This window comes from Nicotiana sylvestris, chromosome 2 (genome assembly GCF_000393655.2).
Source record: "Nicotiana sylvestris chromosome 2, ASM39365v2, whole genome shotgun sequence".
NCBI lineage: Eukaryota > Viridiplantae > Streptophyta > Magnoliopsida > Solanales > Solanaceae > Nicotiana > Nicotiana sylvestris.
In genome coordinates this window covers 81,513,768-81,515,640 of record NC_091058.1, presented here as the reverse complement: position 1 = coordinate 81,515,640, position 1,873 = coordinate 81,513,768, and the positions used below count along the sequence as shown (strand labels likewise).

The 1,873-nt window shown below is 42.2% G+C and overlaps 1 protein-coding gene across 1 annotated transcript; it reads right to left on the bottom strand.

Annotated features, from left to right (window-relative positions):
• Positions 1–764: 764 nt before the first annotated feature.
• LOC104235068 (uncharacterized) lies at positions 765–1,532 on the bottom strand. Its single transcript, XM_070166043.1, has one exon. It carries the CDS (start codon positions 1,530–1,532, stop codon positions 765–767), a length of 768 nt encoding a protein of 255 aa, XP_070022144.1.
• Positions 1,533–1,873: the final 341 nt, after the last annotated feature.

Sequence of the window (1,873 nt, the reverse complement as noted above, 5' to 3'; positions counted from 1 at the left end):
GCAAGAATTTAAAATTTTCATCATTATAACAAGCAAATACCAAAATTGGGCTTCATTTTGAAATCCCTAAGTATGTTAATTGAATCCAAATTACCTATATATTTGATGTTCTACAAATTACAAATTCGTCCATAAGTGAAATTAATTAAACAATGTGGTAAAAACACTTGTTAGATGATGACAGATTATTTCTAGCGTATGAATTAATGTCTAACACGATGGGAGAAAATTTATATGGTAATAATTATATCATGATATGGAACAAACATTTAGAGGGGAAAAATGACAATAAAGCAACACATGCAATTAATTCAAAGAGTCTAAAATTTCATTACTAAAATTGAAGGTTGACTTTTTATTGATTAGTACTTCAAACACACAGCAGAGGGCATGGACAATATTCCATTACTGGTCCACACAACAATCAATTCTTTTGACTTCTAATAGAACTCTTTGGAACAAAAATATTGCGAGTGAAGAAGTGAGTGTCACAACCAAACAATCGCTTATTAAAGAGAATTTTTATTTTGTGTTTCATACAACTTACTCTTTTTTGTCTCATAAATTTATGGACCTAATCTTACATTTCTGGGTCCACAGAAATATGGATCCACAAAACTGTGAGACAAAAAAATTGTCTCATACAACTAGTGTCAGTTGTTATATGAAACACAAAATAAAATTTTCACTTATAACAACTTTCTGGTTTTACGTAAAAAGAAAGAAGTGCTGCATGAATAAGTTGATCATGTATGCAGGAGCTCTTAGTTGCCTGGCGGAGGATGCTCCCAACATCCCCATCCCCAGCAATTGCCCTGGTTCCCTCCATCACCACCACCTCCTCCTCCTCCGCCGCCACCTCCACCTCCTCCTCCCCAGCCCCAACCCCAGCCTCCACCTCGGCCTCCGCCACCACCACGTCCACCTCCACTTCCACCTCCTCCCCCACCACCCCCTCCGCCTTTGCCTCCGCCTCCTCCACCGCCTCCTCTTCCACCTCCTTCGCCGCCGCCACCACCCCTAGCTCTTCCCTTTCTTCCACCACTTCCTTTGCCGTGTCTGCTCTCGTGCCCTTTACTTCTTCCACTTCCTCCACCACTACCACCACCTCCTCCACTTCCCCTTCCTCCTCCACCTCCACCACCCCCTCCACTTCCTCCCCCGCCACCTCCTCCTCCCCCTCCACTTCCTCCCCCGCCGCTGCCTCCTCCTCCTCCCCCTCCACTTCCTCCTCTGCCTCCTCCACCACCACTATTACCACCACCTCCACCACCACCTCCGCCTCCTAGACCCCTATTTTTCCCAGCAGTTTCAATATTCCCCATGACTCCTATCATAGAAGTTGTACTGTTCCTTGCATTGGCATCTGGAACACGAATTGGTAATGAATTCAACAGCTGACTTATGGAGCTACTGCTATTAAGTTCAGTAACTCTATCCTTGATTGGCTTATGATCCACAATTTGCCCTTCAGCCAAATATGAGCTTAGCACCGTTGCAAGTAGTAATAAAATTAGCGTCCGAAAACTCATATTCAATGGCTAGCTTACTCGAGATTGCATGGAGAGACGTTCATATCCAGCCCATATATATATATACTATTCTAATGCCTGCGCCTCTGTGCATAACTTCTAAAAAGCTTAACAAAATAGACAAAGTCCCCACATGACAACAGACAGTAAACTAAGTTATTTAAAAGGGTGCAAGCAAAAGGAATGTAAAGAGAACTGGGGACTGTAGTAAACTATACTCAACTTCCCGTGATTCAATTTTGTCCCCACTCACGTTCTCTTTGTCTAACTCATGCTCAATTATATTTTTCTATCTTTTATTCGTCGTTAAATAGCTTTTTTTTTGCATGTTCATTACAATA

What these genes read in the sequence shown, in the direction of transcription:
- LOC104235068 (XM_070166043.1), bottom strand. Translation starts at nt 1,532, where the DNA reads ATGAGTTTTCGGACGCTAATTTTATTACTACTTGCAACGGTGCTAAGC.